This window comes from Pieris napi, chromosome 12 (genome assembly GCF_905475465.1).
Source record: "Pieris napi chromosome 12, ilPieNapi1.2, whole genome shotgun sequence".
Lineage (NCBI taxonomy): Eukaryota > Metazoa > Arthropoda > Insecta > Lepidoptera > Pieridae > Pieris > Pieris napi.
The window spans coordinates 645,072-667,787 of NC_062245.1; the positions used below are offsets into that span (position 1 = coordinate 645,072).

A 22,716-nucleotide genomic window follows, 5' to 3' on the forward strand; every position below is an offset into this window, starting at 1 on the left:
AGCATGTGCTCGAACACTAATATCAACACTATTGTACAAAATATCGTCTTGACCTATACCATTAATTGCTATCATAGATCTACGCACCTAAACCTTTACGCAACCAGTCTACATGTTTATTCCTTCTAAATTGACCTTTGTTTATCGATTATTTACTACATGCCTGTTTCTTAATAAATATGTCCGTTATAATCTCCATTTAGTTTTGTAATATATTTGCTATTTTTTTAAGAACGTGTTTCTAAAATGTTGATATGTGCCTTACTATTTTTGACAGGCGTTAATTTTTGTTAAGTTTGAAATGTGAACACTGTTCAGTTGTGTCGACTTTAAAAACACAAGCCTTATTTAATTAATAGATAAGATTTAGTTATCTGGTTGGTTTCAATGTTTACCAATTTTAGTATGAAGCTTTTTGTTTACTGTCGCCATAACATATGAATGGATTATGTTTTTTTAGATGTTTCATTATGCATTTAGCGAGGGCCTGACTTTGTGTCAAAGGTGATATGTAATGGAAAAGTATAACTCAAACTCAAAAACTCTAATGTTCAAACACTAAATATGTATGCTACTTTCTAAAACTACGAAAACTGCGTCGAATAGTCCAGCACGTCTAAAACACAAGAATCGACGGCGTGTATCAGGTACAGAAGCCTACTTGCCTAAAATAGAAAATCTATCACAGATACATAAATCACAGGCCAACGAGGACTTCAAGGCTTGAAGTAATAACTGTTTTCATGTTCAACATGATCTGCGTTTGAGGCAATCCATCTTCCCATTTCCCTGCTCAGTGGCGGATTTACAAATTTTCAAGGAAGAGACTGTGAAGTTTTTGCCGCCCTTGCCTCTATAATTGTCACGTAAAATAATTTTTGGGTTTGCTTTTTGAGCACAAAATTATACACAAATAAGTTTGCAGCCTCCCACCAGTAGTAAGACTGACATATGAATAGGTTGATAGGGGGAAGAGGAAAGAGGCAAATAAATTTTCTACAATTTCGCTCTTTTCACTCATACAAAGTGAGATCTGAGGGTACAGAGGTTGATTACTGTTTCGGGGGTTGGGCAGAATTTTTTGCAGACCTGTAAAACATCAGAACACCATCATGCAGAAATCTTTTTGATTTCTAATAGGCAGCAAAAAAAATCAGTTCCCAAATTTGCCGCTCTAAAAATCTGCTGCAGCCTACTCAGCCTGCTGGGAAATTCCCCACTGCTTGTAAATTAAAAACTCATTTATTTAGAAAACAAAGGTCGCAAGCTTCATCTAGTTATAAACAGCAAAATTACGACAACATATATTCTAGCCATATAGAATGTTCCCACGGTAACGGATCGCCAGTCTCTTGATTGTGTCCTACAAATCTAGATGCAATCAGGTAAGCCAATTGAAAGCTGCGTGTCATCATTTCAAGGCTTTTCCAATCTAATTGTGATATTTGCATAACCGATTCCTAGAATGTTCCTGGTATATAAATATTACTAAGTGCAGTGTTGGCCTAGTGGCTTCAGCGTGCGACCCTCATACCTGAGGTCGTAGGTTCGATCCCCGGCTGTGCACCAATGGACTTTCTTTCTATGTGCGCATTTAATATTGGTTCGAACGGTGAAGGAAAACATCGAGAGGAAACCGACATGTCTTAGACCCAAAAGTCGACGGCGTGTGTCAGGCATTGGAGGCTGATCACCTACTTGCCTATTAGATTTAAAAAAAAATATCATGACACGGATTCAGATATCTGAGACCAAGACTTAAAGAGGCTGTAGCGCCATTGTTTTTTTTTTTATTTTTAAGTTTTGTACGAACGCACCCAATCTTTTATACATTGACACATATCCAGTGATGTTACAACCCTTTCTTACTCTTCATAATTTTGGGAATTGCCCGTATTCCTCGAGACGTTTTCTTTAAGTGAGAATTTATAAATTTATATATTAAAAAATTACTCAACACACTAAACACGGCATCAAAACTGCGTCTAGTAAAATTTGCATGCGCTGCAGCTATCTGTAACATAGATTTTGTAAAAACGCCGGCAACGCATTGGTGAGCCTTCTGGCAATGTGAGTGTCCATACTTAACATCAGGTGAGCCTCCTGGCTGTATGCCCTAAATTATACGCGTGCGTACCCCTAAATCACAAACTACTTGTGTATAACGATATTGTGCATAAAGAATTCTCTCGTTGCAGTTACAAGGTCTTTAATTATTGTCTTTGATTAACATAACCTTTACACATTTAAAGAAAAAACTTTTTACCGGATTAAAGTTATGTATTATTATAAATTTACAATTATTTGATATAATTTTAAATTTACGAAACGTCGGATATATTTAAAATTATGTCAAATAATTCTAAATTTATAATAATACCTAACTTTAATCCGGTAAAAAGTTTTTTCTTTAAAGGTCTTTAATTATATCTAGTTTATTTAACAATATCTATTATTAGCTGTACAAGAAATATATTTTTAGACGTACCAAGCCACGAACTGAATTCCAATATTCTAGTCATATGATATTTACTAATAAGGAGGAATATTTTGTAATAGTTTGTTTTTAATGGGTTGAATTTTGTACTTTTACTGATCCTCGTTGTAACCAGTTCAGAATATATAGGTATCGTTGCCGTATGTCGGCTTCCCCAAAAAACTGGGATAATAACAGGGCGTGGCAAGACGAGCGCCTACTGGTTGCAGGATCGTAAATCGGTTGCCTGTTATTACGAAATTGTTTTTGTGATATTTCCTGTAGGTATATAATATCAAGGAAGGTTTTTATAATTGAGCCACTTATTTACGTAGTTATTTAAACCAGCCATTACATACTTGTTATGACTACATAATAATATGTAACTTATTTTATTTATGCTAATATATTTAAAATAAAATGGCTGCAGGATATGAGAGTGTTCATAACATAACATATAGGTAAACCAACATGAATTTTAAGTGCCCTGTAAACGATCAAATTGTTTGTCAAATTTTACGTGTTTGTCAAATTATTTGATAGTGTACTGCTGTTTGACGCGTTTGTCAAACAATCTACGTGTTTGTCGTGTTTGATGAAAATCTGGATTGATGTCGAGTTTGAAACAAGATCTCACTCGTTGTATTGACATCATGGAGGACGCTACGCTCAGTGACAATATGAGTGTCAATATTACTAAAATAGAATTTATGTTGCATTTCATATCTGTTTATCGTGATTTTTTTTTATTTTTAGTAAACCTATGTTATTTTGTATATCTTTTAGCAAGAAATAAAAGGCTTTTTATTTTATTTTATTTATTGCTTCACAAGTTTCAATGATAATGTTGCTCAATGTTCGAGGTGCAACGCAGGCTTGAAATTTTAAGTCTTCGAAATCATCGCCGCTAGCCATATTTGGCTATCCTAAGGAGGTATCCCTCAAAGTTATTGATAACCTTTGAGAAGCTGGTATAGATTTCCGCATAACTGTGTCCTTTTTTTCAATACGAGGATGGAGTATAGTCAGTAAATCTTCAAAAGTTTTATGGTCCATGCGCAGGAAGTTTGCGTAGTCTTTAGGTTCAGTGCGCAATATTTCCCGTAGCAAATTCTCGTATTTATCTCTTAATTTCAACCATTCTCGACTCCATCGTCTTCTTTTTTTTGTCTTGATACACAGTGCTAGAGTCAATGCCATCTGCGTCATCTGAATTACTCGCGCTCGGCACGGCGACGTCACGTCACGAAAGGAGAATCTACTAGAAATTTAACAAATTTGATAGATATTTGGTTTAATCGTCTAAGCTATTGTTTGATGAAAACGTGAAGTTTGACAAACAAGTTTGTCAAGCAAATTTGATCGTTTACAGGGCACTTTACTTTGTTAAGTTGTATGTCAAATCCTTGTATTGGCGTACCTCCTTGGATCTTACTTTCGTCATGGCCAAATATTTTTAAAATGTTCTATTTTTTGTATGATGATAAGATAACTAAGTACATAGTAGATAAGTTATGTGCATTATTTATTTATTGAAGTACTCCTCATCATAGAATACTATATATATAGTAACATATACGAGTGGATATTATAGATAGCTCGTAAAATACTCTTGTATTTAATAGAGTAAATATAACATAAATTAAAAAAAAAACACTTTCAATTTTAGTCTTTACTTTTCTTTAGGTACCAGATAGGCATTTAGTAATTTTTGTTTACATTGATCAGCCCACTTACGAATATATCAATATCTCTATCTATCTATAAAAGTACCTACTGTTTATTCTGTTGTATCAGCGAAGAATTCGAATGAGAGAATTTACTTTACATTAAAAACTACTTACACGAAGAAACCATAGAACGATATAGGATTTTACCACTATCACTCTCGAAAAGTTTCATCATTATTATTATTCTTTGTGTTTCGTAAATTATACGTTCCGAATTACTTGAACTAATAAGCTCTATTAAACATATATGTTCAGCCATATAAAACCTATTTAAAATATAGTTGTGAAACTGTTACATACATACATTACATACCTATACATTAAAGACATTAACACTATTTAATTTAAAAGCTTATCTAAATTAAAAACCTTTCCAATAATTAGACAGCCGACTGAAAAGGTGCTCGTAAACTTGTTAAAAATGGCCTAACGCGGTCCATCTGCGAGATCGAAACTAAGATTACTCCTTTCCATCGATTAAGCCTTGCCTTAATTATTATCCCTCGATTTTCTTACGTATTATTTAGTTGTAATTATAAACCGCGTGCATTTGAGCCAGTATTTGATTATAGGTAATTATAGTGGGAGAATTTTTAATTGTGGCAATCCTGATTCCGTAATTCTACATTTAAATGTTGTTTCTTTTTTAAATTCAAAAATAGAAGAATAGGAAATAATTATCCTGTGGAATTATTCTACTCTTAATCTGTGCTTTCTGGAAGATGTAGGAATTGTTTAATTAGTCTTGTGGTTGCTGCTATTGAATGTTCGACTGTAGGTAGATCAATAGATTTCTGGTTTCAATACCCTAACGTTCGATCGTCTTTGAGTAATGGTTAGAGCCCCCACCCCAACCCCATGTAACATACATAATTTTTAATATCTAAAATTGAATTGCTCACTTAAAACTTACTTAAATAATAGTTTTTAGGAAGAAATTGTTAACAAAACTGAAAATACAAAAAAAATCGTAAGGGGGGGGCCCCTTTACTATAAAATTGTCCCCCTGTGGGGCATGGGACCACGTTGGGAAACATTGGGTTAGAGTGATAAATTAAAATACACAAAAAGTTTATTTTATTTTATCGAATTTAATCGCTCTTCTTTGAAGTCGGTAAAAATATTGCTTTACCTTACTATTATCAATATGGTGGGTCAGAACATATAACATAGTATAGAATATAGGTATACAACCTATAGTAGATATATCCTCTTTATGGTAAGTGCCTAGGTAGTACGTGACTATTATCACTATGGATCTTAAATCTTGTTTAAATTAATTAGTTATGAATGATAATGAACTAGTTTACATTTCTCTACACGATTTAATTTATTCGGTTTTAATTATGGTTGGTATTTTAAACTGCACTCCATATTCCTTTAATTTTAGTTGCCCAGCGGGCGGTAAACGTTTAACCGAGTTGCGGCAATGGTGTCCATATTTTGTATCTGTGGCTGATTTATAATTACAACAGTTTTGTAGGTATATCGCGTTGTTCAAGTATACTTCAAGTTTTACAGTTAATCTCTCTACTAAAATTCATCATCGAGACTAATAGCGCTAAATACGACTCCCGTGCATGCCCAAAAACTTAAATGGACATGGGCAGGGCACGTAGCCCGTTATACAGATGACAGATGGTCTAAAACAGTAACCGAATGGAGTGGTTCAAAAAAAAATAAAACATGGGCAGACCAATAGAGCGATGAGCCGACGGGATCGAAAGGGTAGCTGGAAAAAATTGGATGACGATGGCACAAAATAAAATAGGTTGGAGGAGACCTTCTCAGGAGTAATAAAAATTGTATTTATATCTATTTTTATATGTATGTTAATAAGGTGTGGATAAAGGCTAATTACGAAGGCTACAGTGGAAGGTTACAAAACAAATGTTTTAAACAAATTTATTTAAAAATTAAAGTTACGGCTAAACAACCCGAAGTTAGGAAATTTAAGGCACATTAAATATCGAAATAATGAGGCAACAAATTCTGACACCATGTAACGTGAGGGACGTGTGATTCTTTATAAATTGCGAAATGCAGATTCCATGGTATAGGGTTACGTAACAGGCTTATTATTATTATGTCAAATAGGTATTGGATGTCAATATTAGCGTTTGGCTTATCTTTCAATGTATGCCCATATAGTTAAAAACCGGTAGCAATAGGTATAGGTACTTATTCAGAAGTCTGTCATGAAATTTCTATAGTCAATTTACTTGCTGGAAGGATATCATATTCGACATTAAATATTCCCTGGTATGTCTAGGTATAGACAGCTGGTCATGTATTTGTTGATAAAGAATAATAATCAAAGAACCAGTAACACAAATTCGATCATTTTTTTTAAAGGCTAACGCGCCTGCCAGTCGCCCATAAAGGGCAATCATCGCAGCCTCTGGACACCTGGATTTAAAGTGAATGTAATTCTTTGAGAAATAAAGTATCTTTGAACCGAAATGCCAGCCATCAAAGTGAAATTTGGAGTTAATACGGCTCGTACAGTAATGAACGTACAACTCTTCAGAACACTCCATACACTTTGTAGAAAAGTCCTGCAGCACCAATTGATGTTCTATAATATTCCCCCTAAAATATTCTCTATATTTATGACGCGACGATCAGATCAAACAAACTGATAGCCGACCTCATTTGGCCATACTTTTTAACACCAAATCCTGACTTCATTTGTCACAATATTGGCTTCACAAATAACCATAAATGTGAGGAGCAAAAATGTTATCAAGAAATCTGTCGTATTTAAAATTTGTTTTAAATTCAGAAATCAGATCACATACGTTTCGATTAAATGGTGACTTGTTGATGTTTAATTTGTGCTATCGTGGTTTCAAATCGTTGACCGTTAACTATTGGAATTCGAGCGGATGTTCTGAAGCATTCAAACGGACTTTTTTAATATGGTGCTTATAATAATAAAGATAAATCAGTGGCGCTACAACCTCTTAAGGTCCCAGATTTCTGAATCTGTTTCGTGATCATTATTAAATCAAATAGGCAACTAGGTGATCAGCCTCCAATGTAATAATAGTAGATACATTTATATTTTCACTAGCTGTACCCTGCCACGCATCGCATTGTGATGTGTTGAGAAATGAGAAACAAAACAAAGAATACATTTCATTTTAATTTTGCAATATTTGTGGGAAAAAAAATTATAAATTAAAAAAAAAGTTGATAAAAACAATCGTTGATACCGATTATATATCGGTCGATTATAGCTCGATCGGTGCAGAACTTTTTGAGTTTTTGAATCCTACACAAACCAACATAACATTGTTTTATAGATATTTTCACATATATGGTAGCTTTTATAATTATTGAAACTAGTATATTTAAATAAAAATAGATATATAAAATTTACTTTATGACAGTTGCCGCAAATGCCACGTGCTTCGAGCCCCTCCAGAACTGGACTGGCGTGACGTAACTACGGAAGCAGAGCAGATAGTGGGCTATCCAACCTCCTTCCTCAACCTTAGATGGCTATTCAACGATGAGATTGCAAACACCGCTATACATTTGCGGAAATTGGTAAGGTTCTGTTTTATTATACAACTTAAACAAAAACTCACATATTCCGCTTGAGGTAGATACATTAATGGGGCAAGTACAAACGCAAAACACTTATTGTATCGCCGAGAATCGAATGCAGGAGTTTTAAATTTTATAATTTACTATCTGACTCTGTAAACGTCGTTTTGCCGTGTATATTATTGAGACATTTTTTTGGTTTAATAAAAATAACTATCTACTAAAAAATAGGGGTTGATCGTAGAGGGGAAATTAAGGGTTGTATGTATTTTTGTATGCTGTATTTAAAAAAAACAAAAAGTTTTGTCTCAAAAATAAAAATTTAGCGGTGGGACCACCCTTAACATTTAGGGGGATAAAAAATATGCATAAAGAAATTTATAAGAATCGGTCGAGCCGTTTCGGAGGTCTATGGGAGCGAACATTGCGACACGAGAATTTTATATATTAGATATACCTATAACAATAAAAAAAAAATCTACATTTCACTACGCATTTTTTTCAGGTAGGTACGAACCACCCCCTACTGAAATCGGCGAAAAATCTCTTGATCGGATCTAAAAGCAACCTACAATCTGTTGGTTTGATCATCCTCCTGGTGTCCAAAGCGGCTGGGTTCGACCCTGCACACCATGCAATAGAAACCCACGACTGTGGCGTCCTTCATTCCCAAAGGGCTCTCGCAGAAATAGTCGAAATGAAGAGAACAGGACACTTGATTCATAAGACTATGGAGAATCTTAAGGACCGGCAAAAGTATGGGGATAAATATCAGGATTTGCTATACGGGAACAAAATTGTTTTGCTAACAGGTGCCTCAAATTAAATTAAATATGTACCTTTAAACGCCAATGTATAATATAATATAATTCAATGTTTCGTTTATTTGTATCTGTTATACAGTTAATACAAAATCGAAAAGGTATACTTCGTAATATAGAGTCCTGATTATTATGTAAGTATATCGCATTTTCATTAATGTTATAGAAGTTATGAATTAGTATCATTATGTTCAAATAGCTAATATATACATATATTGAAACGTGACCGGAAAATATTAATACTTATTAGAAGCATTAATTCATATATTATATATATTTTTGACGTTCATAAGTGTACATTGTGTTACCTATATGAATTATGTGTGTGTTTGGGTAGCACCCTGGATGGTTTAAATTCACAATTCAGCCCGGCAGATGGCGCTACAGGCGGTATCAAGGTTATCTATACAGCATATAAACAGCTGGTATATATATAAATATTCAGTGCATTTTTAATTAAACTCCTAAAAGACTGTACAGATTTTGATAAAATTTTGTGTTTTCAAGTGGAGTCGAGAATAATTTACATTATTAGATAAGTATTTTTTGTATGTAAGACGTGTGTCGGATCCGCTAGTTTTTATGTATAATTTTAATTCTCTTAGTGTTTATTATTTAATCAAACACCGTCTGGTTTACCTAAGAATCTAAATATATTAGCAAATAAAACGTATTGACGTTGAAGGTTATTTTATTTATTTTTAGGTGATTACCTCCTAGCTCGATGTCTCCAGCACCTCGGTGGTCTGCGTAACAATGAAGTGACGGAGCTGATCTCCACTGGTTTAAGGGATCTAGTAGAAGGAGACTTTATTGGTGATCATGATGATGAGCATAAACCGTTGCCAACAAAGCCCAAAGGTATGACGAATTAGTCTCCCTAGCTGTTTTTTTCTTACGAAGATATTGATTGATTACATATCCCGAACATTACATTTTCCGGGAATCAAACTCCTGTTAAAAATTTAGTTTGATGATGAGTTAGTAAAATTCACCTACTAGTGACAGTGCCCAAAATGTTTTGAATTAGATTAAATATATTATTAGACACACATACATAGAAATTACACTAGCCAAATTGGATTTCGAATCTACAGAGGCATTACTACATAATATCTTGGTATGACTTTGAGGTTTCAAAAACTAACACAGACAGTGCACGATCATAACAACTTTCAGCTACACTCTCAAATACATGCGCATTCACACGCTCATTCTTAATTTGTAACACCAAATTTTTTTTTTTTAAACTGTACCAAGTAATAATTCTTTTCTAGTTACCCACAACACAGGTCCTCCCTAGTGACTAGCGATAGTTGAATTCTGTCACAACCCTTTTGTCATAAAGCTTTTATTATTATTATTATATAAGTAGATCGTACTCTTTCTCGTTTAAACAAAGCGAAGTAATAACTTAATATATTTACATCGTAGCGAGCAACGAAATCATAGAGAACTATGATTGGGAAAGTGAAGAGAATCTTGCCAAACTTGGCTCCAATACATACCTTGGCCAAGGTAAAGACGAGTGGTTGGTACGCACTATGCTTACCTCTGGAAGCTTACTCGGCAAGGGTTGTCAAGGGGCAATGAAACTCGCAAATAAGGGCAAGAAATTTGAACGAGACGCCTACAAACTTGGCGGACATTTGGCCATAATGTGGCAACTCTATCTAGACATAAAAGACTTTTTTACACATCCATATTCATACTCCTTGGTTGGCGCGCCAGTCACTATTGCCTTATGGGAATATCCATCGATTTATGGGCATATTTGGACATCTAAAATGGAAAAGAAACCCATAGAGCTTAAGCAGTTATATTACGCGGTGCGTGCTACGAGATCTATGGAATATATTTCAACGTTATTGGATGAAGAATTAGCGGCAGTTATGAAATATAGCGCCAAGTTTCCGGTTGAAGATGCAAGATCGGCATTGCAAAAGATGGCGTTGACTGTCCATGGTGAAACTTTGCAGTATATGGAAAAATAATTGGATTGTTTATATATTATATGTCAATTTATAACAAAATAGTTTTAGTTATTTTACGAATGTTATTAAGGCTAATACCTGCAGCTGAGTTTCATGATCGGACGTCGAGGCAGAATACAAAATACCATCCGTATCACCTCGACGTCTGTCGATCCACAACTGAGCTTTCTTATAGCAGATTTTGCCGCGCACAACCGCTATGGAGAACCAGCTGCCCACTGAAGAATTTCCGAACCAATTCGACTTAGGCCCTTTCTCCACTGCTCCGGTCCGGCGTCGGATACCGGAATGAGTCATGAGAAAAATATCGGAAGGCCGGATTGCGCTTCTCCACTATATCCGATCCGACAATAATCGATACTTGTGTATTTATCATGCAACACTTATATTAACTAAAACCCATATACTTAATTTGATTAATAAATCGTTCTAAATTCTGAATATTTTATTGCCTGGCTAGTATATTACTTTTTTATATTGTCTATCTACCTAATAAATACATAGTTCACTAATACTATGGTATAAAAACATAAATAAATAGCAACATAATTTGGTTTGGTCCAGGTTATCCAGATTCTTTCAAATTAAAGAAACTATAAATAAACCTGTGAATAATAATTTATAACCTCTTGGATACTTGGACCGATAAAACACCGCGTTCCGATCTAGCAAGTTATCGGATCGTTAAAAACCGGATGCCGGAGTAGTGGAGAAGCACGTAAGTACTGTTGTGAGTTTCTAAATCGGATCGGTAATTAACGTTTGCCGGACCGGAGCAGTGGAGAAACGGCCTTAGGGTCCTTCAAGAAAAGAGCCTACCAATTCTTGAAAGGCAGGCAACGCAGAGCCTTCTGGCAATGTGAGTGTCCATGGGCGGCGCTATCGCTTAACATCAGATGAGCCTCCTGCTCGTCGAACCTACGACCTCAGGGATGAGAGTCTCACGCTGAAGCCACTAGGCCAACATTGGTTATTACTTGTTATAAGTGTCATATTTATTCTAGGCAAAAATCGTAATTTGTACAGGCTTCTATATTTTCTACTTTATTACCTATTAATTTATCCTAACGATTTTCAGCTGTTTTCAACCATAGTTATTATTTTAAAACAATAGTTTTAGCATTCAAGGTAAAAAGTGTCATATCTTTTTATCCTCATTCGTGAACTGGCTTTTCAGCCGTTAAACACAGGACAATAACTTGTGCTGTGCTTATTTGAATTTGCAATATTTATGCTATAAACTTGTCAATAAGTTGAACATTTTAAATGAAACCTGACCTGTCATGTTGGCCGGATGCTTGCAGGAAATGAAAATGTACGCAGTATTGGATATTTTACACTACGCTTTTAAATTTATTAAACTAACTTTAGTGATTGAAAACTGCTCAATAGTAATTAAATTAGTTGTATAACTTTGTGGCTGAGTTTATTTTTGATATAATTAGCGGTACTAACAATTTTTTTTCAATAGTGGCGTTACCTCGGGCACTGTAAATTTTTCTCACGATTTCTCTTTCGTTAATGTGTCTTAAACTTATCGTAGCGTTGATGTTATTTTTCTTCCAATATAATGCAATATTTTTATTATACTTGTATATGGGACTTGTTATAAAAAGTTTCAATATTTAATAAATCTATATATGCAGGCCAAACACACTACTCTGGTTGGAAATTCTGAAGTCCTTAAGGTGGCTGCAGCATTGACAACAGATACTCAATATATTGTGTCAATCGCTTAAATAATACTCAATGAGAAAACACAACAAAGTTTATTTATATACACAACTATTTACATGGTAAATCGATCTACTTGTACACATAAATTATTAAATAAAATTAGGATTGGATCCACTATGAAAAATAATACAATATATGAATGGTGTAAATTTTGTTCTATTTTAAGATAACCTGATGTATGTAATTTGTAAAAAGAATAAAAAGAAAAAATCACATCTAAAGTAAAAATAGGAATAAGAAAAAAATACAAATAATACAAAGTTTCCCCAATTTGGTCAATTAGGATAAATATTTGTACTTATGTGAATTCCTTAATATCATAACTTACTTTCAAAGTTCCTATTAATTTCAACTAGGACCTTCTAAATGCTATGAATTTTTTATCATACTTTTGATAGTTCTGACCGATTCATTGTCACCAAAAAGCTCAACATAACGCTTTGCCTTATCTGCATGTTCTGAATATAATAACTTTGTGCGTTCAACAGCATTTGTATTTAATATATCTTCTTTTAATTTGTGATAATTAACTTCATTTATATTTTTTATATTACTTACTTGTGTATGTAAATGTGGGGAATGAGAGAGACCAAACAACACTGGTGCACTAACTAAAGAAAACATATCTTTGGTATCCATAAATTTTTGTAGATCACTTACAGCTTGCCATGCTAAACATAAATGGCAACCAAACAAAAATGCCCTTTGCTCTTCTTCAACGCTTTGTTTAGCTAGAAACATGGCACCTTGACACCCTCGACCAAACAAAGTACCACCATTGTACAATGTTCGTAATGTCCACTCACGTACTGGAGACCCTAACACATCCTTTACTTCTAATGGTAATGTATCACATCGTATTCTGAAGTCATCAGGCTTGTTTTGGTTGGGTATACTTGGTATTGGTATATTTTGTTCATCTCTAGGCCCAAAGAATTCACCTTCACTTAAATCACGCAATGCAGTTGATATTAAATAAGACAAATCTTGATTTCTTAACCTAGCAAGCATACCATTAGCTGTTACTAATAAATAATCTCCAAGGAGTATAGCGATTTTGTTTGCAAACAGGGAGTCGTTATTCCCTTTTCTTTCTTCTGGAGGTATGTTTTTTTTTTTTTTTTTTTTTTTTTATTAATAATCATACAATCAGTCTTTGCGACTATAAGTAGATACGTTGAGAGCTTTTTGACGTGTTAGGCGCTACTCCCAGCGGAGCCTGCCTATTCTTATTTAAACTCAGTCTGTTGGGTTGTCCTGATCAAAAATGTCTCGCCGCTTTTTTAGTCGTCGAGTAGTTTCTGGTATAGTTAGCTGTCCTGCTAGCTGATTGGGGTGCTTTTGAAGTCTTAGTTTGTAGTTATACCCATGTGTGATTATTTCCTCTTTTACCATGGGCATATTAAGAAATTCATGGACTTCTGTAGTTTTGAGGAACCATGGGGTGTTTGATATTTGCTTGAGTATGTAATTTTGAGCTCTTTGTATTATTATTATATTTGAGGCACTAGCAGATCCCCAAAGCTGTATTCCATATGTCCATATGGGTTTGAGAATGGTTTTGTACAAGAGCAACTTATTGTCAGTGGATAGTTTTGAATTTCGTCCCATTAGCCAGTAGAGACCCTTGTATTTGTGGTTAATTTCGTCTCGCTTTGTTTGAATATGTTTTTTCCAGGTGAGTCTGCGGTCTAAATGCATTCCTAAATATTTGACTGTGTTTTGATGTGGTAATTGGGTGCCATTTAGAGTGACAGGGGGGCAGTCTTCCTTTCGGAGCGTGAAAGTGACGTGCACCGATTTGGACACACTAACTGCAATTCTCCATTTGGCCAACCAGTCTTCTACCTTATTTAAGCCATTTTGTAGAATTTTAGAGGCTAGAATGGGACTTCTGTTGGAGGTAAGTAGAGCCGTGTCATCAGCGAAGGTGGCGATAGTAATCTCTGGGCTCTGTGGTAGGTCGTATGTATACAGTGTGTACAGGACGGGTCCGAGGACTGAGCCCTGTGGCACACCTGCGCAAATTTCGTAAAAACCGGATGTGCTGGCACCTTCTTTAACTTGGAATAGTCTGTTAGACAGGTATGATTGTAGAATCCTATAGAATGTGTGTGGCAATAAGGATTTTATTTTAAACAAAAGACCCTTATGCCACACTTTGTCAAAGGCTTGTCGTACGTCTAGAAATGCAGATGAGCAGTATTCTCTCCTCTCGAGGGAGTTTCTTATTTTTCTACATACTCTGTGGACTTGTTCTGTTGTGGCATGTTCTTGCCTAAAGCCAAACTGATGATCTGGTATGATATGCTTTTCTTTTATTATGTCCAGCATTCTATGCAGTAGCGATTTTTCAAATAATTTGGACATTATAGGCAGCAGACTAATGGGTCTATATGAAGTGATTTCGTGAATCGGTTTTCCAGGTTTGTGGATCATAGTTACTTGTGATACCTTCCATAAGTCTGGGTAGTACCCAGCTCTTAGGATTGCATTAAACAGCATTGTAAGGTACACTATCACTTTGCGTGGTGATTCTTCGAGGACCTTTTTGTCTATTAAGTCATAGCCCGGCGCTTTATTATTATCCATAGATTTGATATTGCGATTAATTTCCCGTGGTCTCACTAGTTTTAATGGTAGATCAAGTTGCAGGTCTTGGTCAATGATTAGTTCGATATCCGATTCATCTACATTAGGCCTGGGGTCATTCGGTTTGAATACATGACTAAGATGATTGGCAAAAACTTCAGCTTTTTCTCGTTCCGTTCTAATCCACTGCCCGTTCTGCGTTCGTAGTGGTGGCTTTTGGTGTAGTGGTCGAGCTAGGTTTTTGCAGGCTCTCCAGAGCGAGTAATCGGTTGCCTTTGTTGATGTCAATCCTTCCAGGTGTTTACTCAAGGCTGCTTCGTTAGCTTCGGATATTAGGGATTTTAAATCACGTATCGCTTTATTAAGCGCCGTTTTGTCATATGTCAGTCTACTAGTGTGCCATATTCGACGTAGCCTTCGTTTTTCTAATATTTTTTGTCGTATGGTGTCCGAGTAGGTCTTACTCTGTGGCAGACGAGCAGTGATTTCGGGCGTGGACATCCAGCAGCTTTCTTGGATCACTTCGGTTAGTAAGCGAGTTGCGTGATCAATGTCTGCTTCACTTTTTAAGGCAATTTTTAGGTCTAGTCTGTCATGGACCAGTTCTCGATATGAGTTCCAATCAGTTCGTTTATTGTACAATTTACGGCTGTGTTCTTTGCTCAAGGCAGTTATTCCAATAGTCAATATAACTGGAACATGGTTTGTACTCGAGTCTAAACAAGTTTGTATTTGGTAAGAAAGTCTAGACAGGCCTTTCATGACGAAAAAGTCTATGACGTCCGGAAGCCTGTTTGAGTCAGTCGGCCAGTTGGTCGGGTCCGTCGTTGAAATCACTGTCAGAGTGTTGTTATCTATACTTTTCTTAAGCTCTCTGCCTCTTGTTGTCGTTAGCCTAGAGGCCCAATGAACATGCTTGGCATTCCAATCACCTCCTGCTATGAATCGCTGCCCCAGTGATATAAAAAGCTCTTCAAAATGTTCTTCTTTTATAGTGTGCTTGGGGGGGCAATAGATGGCGGATACATTAAACGTACCGTTTCTATCTATAACTGCAACCGTTGTAGCTTGTATGTAGGGTTTCTGAAACTGTGGTTGTTCATAATGTTTGATGTTTGATCTTATAATTATAGCTGCTCCTGCATGTGCAGTACCGTCGGGATGGTTTGTAGCATAAATATTAAAATTACGTAATGTGACTCTGTTATTTTCTGTAAGGTGAGATTCAGACACTAATAATATGTCTATGTTGTGTGTGTGTAGTAGTACTTCTACTTCTTCTAGATTAGGCAATAGCCCATCTGGGTTCCAGGTAGCTATCTTTAGGGAAGTCATTTGGACATTTTCGTGACTAATGTTGAAATTAAATTGATTAAAGTGCTCATTTGTTGTAAGATATGATCAAACTTTTCAGCTTGTTTGACTAACATTTCTTCAATTGTAGGTTTTGGTGTATTATAAGTATTCTGGTTAGATCCTATCACATCGGCGTAGCTTGATCGATAATTTCCATGGTTAGGTATTTCTTTGTTCCTAGATAAGTGTTGTGGTTGTGATAGTGACTGGGAGTTTTTGTCACCAATAGGTTTATTATTTTCTAACTGTGGTAGTGTGTTCATCTCAGGTGCCATCTGTTTAGAGCTGCGTTGTCGTTCCGGATTATTATTATTTATCCTTGATCCGCGGGTATACTGCCTTTTAGATTTTCTCGATAGGATTTCTACATATACTTCACAGCCTTTAAAGTTAGCTGGATGGGCACCGAGGCACAAGGTGCATTTTGCTGGAGTACTTCGATCAGGCTTTGGACAGTCTGCTGTTCTATGTGCTTGCGCACATTTCACGCAGCGATAGGGCCTCATACAGTAATTTTTAGAGTGACCATATTGCTGACATCTTTGGCATTGGACTATGGAGTTCCTTTTACGTGGTTCCTCTATAACGACCGATTGGTGGTTTATGTACTTTATACCTTTTATCTCTTTGTTGCTCGGACTTTGTTCTAGGGTTGCAAAAAATGTAGATGTAGGTTTCTTTTCAGGTCCATACTTTGCATTTATTATTTCTCCTATCACTACGTTTCCCGTGTCTTCCAGTGCTTCTTTTATTTTAAGGATAGGAGTTGAATAATGTAGGTTTTTGATAACCACTCTATACGGTTTTTTGTCTTTCCTGTTAAATGTATGTCCGATCAGTCTTTTTTCACGGATAAGGTCTATTATGTTTTTGTAAACCACCACGTTGGCGCAATTTATGCGCAGCTGGTTTTGGTTTATTATTTTGTAGACGAAGTCGGTTTTGTTTACGGCACACTCCAGGAGTTCGGTAAGTTTGGCTAGGTCTTCAATACCATATAGGATTATAGGCGGAGGTTTAGATATCTTTTTAGTTTGTTCTATATCATTATTTGCTTCCTGATCTACTGGAAGGGCGCTGAATTGATTGGAAACTGGTATCCTATCTGGAGATGGTGAGGAAACTTTTTTCCTTTTGGCGTTCCTTAGTGTCGGTGCTCTCTGCCAGTTAGGAGGATTCTGTTTGTCTATGTAAATGTCTTTAGAATTTGTCTGCACTCTATTCAATAGAGCTGTCGGGCTTTGGATGTTAACATCTGCTACTGAACTTAGAGATGAGCTTCTTGGTCGAGCCAGAAATAGGCTAGGATGAAAGGCTTGCTGAACTAGCTTTTTATCCTTCACATTAGGACCAGTAGCATTAACTGGTAAGGGGGCCTGGGTTCCCACCCTCTTACAGGTTTCTTCTGCGAGTGTATCTTTGTTTAGCAAAACTTTGTCCCCCCCAGAATACGTGGGACAGCCTGAGCAAGGCTCAGAGAGGGATTCTCCGGCTACACCGGTACCCTCCTGGGGTATACTGTTTTTAGGTTTTGCTTCCATTTTTTTTTTGTGATTTTCTGTCAGGGTTGTCTTCCCTTAGTCAGTTGGTTCGGTTAAGGCGCCGAAGACTCGCCTTCGTTCTTCATACTTTGCTACTGCGATCTCGAGGTATTTGCGAATGGAGCTCGTAGCAGATCACAGCATTGCCCGGAGGAGACGGCCCACAAGGTAGAACTAGTGTGGGCCCATCTATGTACCACTGCGATAGTACAGAGATGGCGTGGACGTGTATGAAGAACTTTCGGTGCGCGCCTGATAGCCTAGCTCCATTGCCTAGGCGTGCGCTTCGGTATGCTTAGCTTTTTATAGGAGCATATTCCCTGACATAGATTATGCCCCACTAAGACCAACACCGACCCCCCCCAAGGAGGTATGTTTAACAATCCTCTATGAATGTAATGGCCAGTTCTTATCATTTCTGTTAGTTCGGCAAGCATCCTTTGTTGTTCAGCAACGTGATTGGCATCAAGTAATGTTGTTTTTGAAGCAACAGATTTTGATAATAGTAGGATTATAAGACCCCAAGGTTGTAAATTATTATGTTCATTGTATAAGACTGTTTTAGCTGTTTTCATAATTGGATGATTGCTCCCAACCTAGAATATAACAGTATAGTGAATAGCATTGTGTTTATTTGAAAGTCAATTGTCAATAAACTTTAGTCATGGTCATTATAACAGTAAGAATCAAAACAATAATTTTTCAGCCTATTTAGACATTAACCTCCAAAAATTAATATTTTTACTGTTAAATAAACATAACTTGCAAACTGCAAGTAACCTTATGTATAGGTATTAGTACAACACAAAAAACATATCCTTGTAACCTTGAATCAAAGTTATTACATAATGTTTAAACATGTTTTGTAACAATACTATATGTTTAATCTTATGATAGTAATAAGTTCTTAGTCAAGTAATAAGGATAATATAGCAAAAAAATGTTGTTTATTAAGAATTATCCTTGATATCACGATTTCTAAGTCAATTAGCCTGTTTAAGGTCATTTAGAACACGTTGTATTTAGATCTCATTAATTTTAATGAAAGGACAGTGTCAACCTTTGAAAAACAAGTTACATAATGAAAATAATCATAGGAAAAATAAACTAAGTATTGATATAATGATAAAGCAATGTTTTAAGAAGTGTATCGAACTTACGATTTTTCGTAGATGTAGAGCTAAATTAGCAAATTCATCACTTAACAACCACCTCAAATTCATAAACGATGTTGGATATCCCACAATTTTCTCAGCTTCTTTGATAACTTTACTCCATTGAGCGATGGGAGGTCGAAAGACATATTCTTCTTGGGTGAGGTTAGTCATCGTACTTTCGGATCGTGTATGAGGTTTTAACATGACTGTCCGACGTAAAAGCCTAATCATAGTGTATGACATGTCTAGTTTCTGTATGTATCTTAAATTTTTAAAACTATTAACGCATATTTTAAGAAAAATCTATATCAAAACAAATTGCGCGCCTTCGTACGATCACTTTTGAAACTGTTTTATATTTTGCATGTACTGTCATTTGTCAAAAATCATAGGATACATCTGCCATAATGTCTATCAAAACTCTATAAAGTATTGCTGTCAAGTGTAAACGTCACACGGACTCTCAAACCACTATTGGTGCTAGAGTTGAAGGAAGGTGATTAGATATTGAAATATTTTGTTTTATAACGCCCCTCGCACTTCACTTCCTAAATTTTAAGTTTTGACATACTAACATAATAAATAATTTAATTGCTTTTATTATAATTTGACTGTTAAACCACTCCTTATATGGAAATTGTATTCGTTTTTACAACAAACTCCCTAGCGAAATGAGATAATTATCACTAAACAAATTCGAAGCCCTCGTTAAACGAAAATTAATCAATAAAGCTTTTTATTAATTTAAGGAATACTTAAATGATCCTAATCCTTGAGATAGATTTGCTCCAGTTCAAACAATTTGTTTGACAATACTTGGCGATTAAAAATAGTGGCGGAAAGTTTCTTGCCAGTTCTTCCTACCCGCTCTACGCCCTTGACTTGCGTACTGGTATCTAGTAAATGTAAATTTACAATTAATTTAACTTCTTTCTGACAATTCATAAGTGTACTTGTTTACCTACTTGAATAAATATATTTTGAGTTTGAGTTAGTAGTAGCAAATAAATGATTTATTATGCAATAAGTACTTCATTCTTGAACTAGCGGACTTTGATATTTGGGATTACTCATAAGTAACCAGGGAGTATTTGAGCAGTAGCAATAAGCAAACTGACCAGAATATGGCATTAGAGAAACGTGTCGGATGCTACCAAGAGCCGATTCGCTAGAACTTTAGTGTTTCTCATTTTTGTGTACGGATCAGAGTCCTGGTTAATTCGTGCAGCGGACCGAAAAAAGATGACGAAAGACTGCAAAAAGAACCAATAAGTCCATTCTCAACCAACAAAACATCACCACAAGACTGTCGACTATCATTTTCAAACGATTTCTTAGCTACTTTGGCCATATTGCTAGGAGATAACCAAATAGTCTAGACAAGCTGGTAATGGTCCCTACCATGGCACAAGGAGTGATGGCAGGAGAAGTCGATTTCGTGCTACCCGTTGGTCTGACCAAATAAAAACAATTATGGGTCTCAACATCCCTAATGTACTAAGACAAGCTGAGGATAGACTGGTGTGGAGGCAGCAAGTCGACGCTCTTCAAGACAGGCACGATCTACAGTAATGAGTTTACGAAGAAAAAGAAGAATAACTTAAATTTAAACATAATACTGAATTTCTTAATTAGTACCTACATTAATTTAATTTTTAAAGCCCATCATCATGAGTCTCATTGAATAAATCCTGTAATATATATACCGTTTATCTGTTATGTAACTAAGAAAGAATCGTTTTTGTACACTGAATAGAATTAAGGCAATTATGTATTCCATCTAGATTGTTATCGTTGAAAACGTTCATAAACACAACAGTACGTTAACGCTTCCACGCCAGCCAATCACGTGTCTGCGCGCCATTATTCAAAAATAGAAGGGTCAAGCCCCTGGCGAAGTCGGTGGCTTCCATAGCAATTAAAAATAAAACTGACGTATAATTTGTTGCCAGTTTATGGTGGCCCGTTTCGTCCGCAAAACAACTAAAAAATATACATTTGCATTTTGATCGCTGTGTTTCTGATTGAGGTACGCCAGACGTGTACAAAAATAAATTTTGCCCTGTTAGTGGCAATGAGTTTTGTTTATTAGGGTAAATTGATGAATGTAAAAAGAGAAAATCTTTGTTTCCGTATAAGAAAAATCATGTGTAATAATGTTATAACAGTATAAATCTTTAACTACATATTTGTTTATTAATTAAAATGTTATAAGAATGAAACAATTTGGAAAGTTATCAAAAGCACATATTTTCACCTACCTACGAAAAAATTTGAGCGAATGCAAAATGCTAATACTAATATAATTGCCACATCTACTATGGCTATGGTACATCTAAATTTTTTTAATTTACTAAAATATATATATGTAACATAACTAATGTTAAGTTCTGACTATGAAGTACCTATGACTACCGTTCGCCGAAAGATAATTACTAAGTATACCTAGACTACATTTTATTATATTACTTTAAATGTAGCATGTAAGTTATGTGGAACCAGCTGCCCACTGTAGTATTTCCGTACCAATTCGACTTAGGGTCCTTCAAGAAAGTAGCGTACCAATTCTTAAAAGGCCGGCAACGCACTTGCGAGTCTACGGACGAACAGCCTTTAAGTTCGGTGGCGGTTCTTGTATGGATATGTTCAAATATATGTTAAAGGAAACACTTTGTTTGAAGCTAGGTAACAATTGTTTAAAACATGAGCTTATAACTAATAAGATAACATTAGGTAGTGGGGTTGCGACGCTGGATTAACAAAAAACTAACTTGACTTATTGAAGGGTTCGTACATCTAAGTGACACTTATGTTATTGGACATTATCGGAAACGAGAATGTTAAATTGTAATTTATGAGTGTGGTAAAAACTAAAGGGCTCATATTGGCTTCAAGTGTGCGATAATTGTTTACATTTTGTTTACACTTCTAATTATTACCTAAAATATGCTACTGATAGAGGACAAATCTTTTTTTTTTAAATTTATTTTATGATTCTTAATTACTTAAGATGTCATGTGGTAAATGGCCTTATCAACATTGTGTAAAACAAAAAACTTGGCAATTAAAAAGACTGGCGGAGAGTTTATTGCCAGTTCTTCTCTTCCATTCTACGGCCTTGATTTGAGAACTGGCAGTAAATGTAAAATAAGAAGCATTTCATATAGGTATATTTCATTTTTGACGTTCATAAGTGTACATTTTATATTATGAATAAATGATTTCGAATTTTAAATTTTTGAATATTTATGTAACTTAACTAATGATATGTTACATAACTCAGCATTAAAGGTTTTTATTTAATACTAAACATAAAAAGAATTCATGTGACACAAGATTTACAAAACCAATTTATATTTGCAGTGCAATTAAGAATAAAATGTATTTTACGTTATTTTACGTAATAATAAGAATTTCAATGACAACGTTTAAAGGATGCTTTTAAGGTCAAGGCAGACAGCCTTGTCATTTATTATGTGCTACTTGAGGTCCGCGACTTCGTCGAATATTTCTTTTTTTAATAAGGCTCATGAATAATGATAAATTTTGACTAAACTAGGTTTTTTTTTGGTTGTAATTAAGCAAGAATATCAGTTAAAAAGTTAATACAAAACATATTTTATTTTGCTATACCAGTGTTGGCCTACTGGCTTCACGACTCCCATCCCTGAGGTCGTAGGTTCGATCCCCGGTGGTGCACCAATGGACTTTCTTTATATGTGCGCATTTAACAACACTCAAACGGTGAAGGAAAACA

The 22,716-nt window shown here is 35.4% G+C and overlaps 2 protein-coding genes across 2 annotated transcripts; one reads left to right on the forward strand and one right to left on the reverse strand.

The window, feature by feature from the left end:
* Nucleotides 1-6,919: 6,919 nt before the first annotated feature.
* Nucleotides 6,920-10,582, forward strand: LOC125054942 (all trans-polyprenyl-diphosphate synthase PDSS2-like). The gene is made up of 5 exons (XM_047657092.1): nucleotides 6,920-7,130; nucleotides 7,602-7,761; nucleotides 8,267-8,573; nucleotides 9,288-9,443; nucleotides 10,017-10,582. Exons 1-5 carry the CDS (start codon nucleotides 6,946-6,948, stop codon nucleotides 10,574-10,576), a joined length of 1,368 nt encoding a protein of 455 aa, XP_047513048.1. The 5' UTR covers nucleotides 6,920-6,945; the 3' UTR covers nucleotides 10,577-10,582.
* Nucleotides 10,583-12,329: 1,747 nt separating this feature from the next.
* LOC125054597 (all trans-polyprenyl-diphosphate synthase PDSS2-like) lies at nucleotides 12,330-19,328 on the reverse strand. Its single transcript, XM_047656591.1, has 3 exons — nucleotides 18,963-19,328; nucleotides 18,177-18,398; nucleotides 12,330-13,420 (listed from the first exon to the last, which is right to left on the reverse strand). Exons 1-3 carry the CDS (start codon nucleotides 19,200-19,202, stop codon nucleotides 12,683-12,685), a joined length of 1,200 nt encoding a protein of 399 aa, XP_047512547.1. The 5' UTR covers nucleotides 19,203-19,328; the 3' UTR covers nucleotides 12,330-12,682.
* Between the last annotated feature and the right edge of the window lie 3,388 nt (nucleotides 19,329-22,716).

What these genes read in the sequence shown, in the direction of transcription:
- LOC125054942 (XM_047657092.1), top strand. Translation starts at nt 6,946, where the DNA reads ATGTTATCAAGAAATCTGTCGTATTTAAAATTTGTTTTAAATTCAGAA. An exon ending in AAACGGACTTTTTTAATATG is followed by an intron (nt 7,131 to 7,601) that starts GTGCTTATAATA and finishes ACTTTATGACAG; the next exon opens with TTGCCGCAAATGCCACGTGC. An exon ending in CAAAATTGTTTTGCTAACAG is followed by an intron (nt 8,574 to 9,287) that starts GTGCCTCAAATT and finishes ATTTATTTTTAG; the next exon opens with GTGATTACCTCCTAGCTCGA.
- LOC125054597 (XM_047656591.1), bottom strand. Translation starts at nt 19,202, where the DNA reads ATGTCATACACTATGATTAGGCTTTTACGTCGGACAGTCATGTTAAAA. An exon ending in CTCTACATCTACGAAAAATC is followed by an intron (nt 18,399 to 18,962) that starts GTAAGTTCGATA and finishes GTTATATTCTAG; the next exon opens with GTTGGGAGCAATCATCCAAT. An exon ending in TTCATAGAGGATTGTTAAAC is followed by an intron (nt 13,421 to 18,176) that starts ATACCTCCTTGG and finishes AAAAAAAAAAAC; the next exon opens with ATACCTCCAGAAGAAAGAAA.